This window comes from Artemia franciscana, unplaced genomic scaffold, assembly GCF_032884065.1.
Source record: "Artemia franciscana unplaced genomic scaffold, ASM3288406v1 Scaffold_7262, whole genome shotgun sequence".
In the NCBI taxonomy this organism is placed as follows: domain Eukaryota; kingdom Metazoa; phylum Arthropoda; class Branchiopoda; order Anostraca; family Artemiidae; genus Artemia; species Artemia franciscana.
In genome coordinates, this window is record NW_027067375.1 from 7,133 (window position 1) to 8,348 (window position 1,216).

Consider the following 1,216-nt stretch of genomic DNA (forward strand, 5'->3'; position numbering starts at 1 on the left):
ATATCGAAACAATGCCGTATTTGTACCATAATTGTAACGAAGAAAATTTAAAATGGCCAGATAGGAAAAAAAACTTTTTAACCAATTCAAAATGTCAAATGCAGATATTGTATGCTTACAGGAAGTGGATGCTAACTACTATTATAATACCTACTTATCGTATTTTCAATCTCAGGGGTATGACGGAGTGTTTAAACAAAAAACCCAAGAAAAGATTGATGGGTGTGCCACTTTTTTAAAAAAATGTAAATTTAGTCTAAAAGAAGAATCATTCCTTAGAAATGCTAAAGAATGGAATAGATTTACTTAGTCGAGATAACATTGCACTTATTTCTATTCTCACCCCATTTAAGAACCCGGACAAACAGATATGCATTGTAAACACACATTTGTTATACAATCGCAAAAGAGAAGATGTGCGTTTAGCCCAACTCCAAGTACTTCTAGCAGAAATTAACCGCGTTGCTTGCAAAATAACTAACTACCCTCCAGTTATCCTTTGTGGTGATTTGAATTTCACCCCTTCAAGCAAATTATACTCTTTTTTAAGCCAAGGAAGGCTTAAGTATGAACATCTAGATATAAAAAAATTAACTAACTGTGGTTCACAAAAAATTGGGAAAACCTTCCTCCCAAAGGAGCTTTATATTTCTGATTCTTGTCAATACTTACAAGAACTAAAACGTGATAACTGCATTGAAGAAGAATTTTTTTCATCCGGTACATTAACGCATAAATTTGCCTTTAAAAGTGTTTATAATTCAGATGAATTTCCAAAAGTTCGTTTGAATTCGACTTGTCACAACTTAGTTGACTATATTCTCTACAGTAATATTGACGAAAAATTCAACAAACATGAAAAACAAGAATTAATACTATTAGAAAGACTTCGTCTCCCAACATACAAGGACTGCTTAAAAATAGGACCATTACCGAATAGTCAAAATGGATCAGACCATTATTATCTTGAAGCAAGATTTCGTTGGAATTGCGTATAAATAATAATATACTTTGTTAAAAAAAATTTTTTTTAATAAAAAACCCTATAAAAATAAATTAATTTAAATTCTAATTTAATATAATATTATTTCTAGATAAGCCACAACTTATTCCCACAATAACAGGTAAATTGTTATATTCTGCTTAATTAATAAAACTAACAAAATGCCTATAAAAAAAACACGAAGTAACCCTAATCTAAAAAAAAAATGAAACA

The 1,216-nt window shown here is 29.8% G+C and overlaps 1 protein-coding gene across 1 annotated transcript; it reads left to right on the plus strand.

Moving 5' to 3' along the window:
* Positions 1-281: 281 nt before the first annotated feature.
* On the plus strand, positions 282-998 carry LOC136043565 (protein angel homolog 2-like). Its single transcript, XM_065728479.1, has one exon. The coding sequence runs from the start codon at positions 282-284 to the stop codon at positions 996-998; it is 717 nt and encodes a 238-aa protein (XP_065584551.1).
* Positions 999-1,216: the final 218 nt, after the last annotated feature.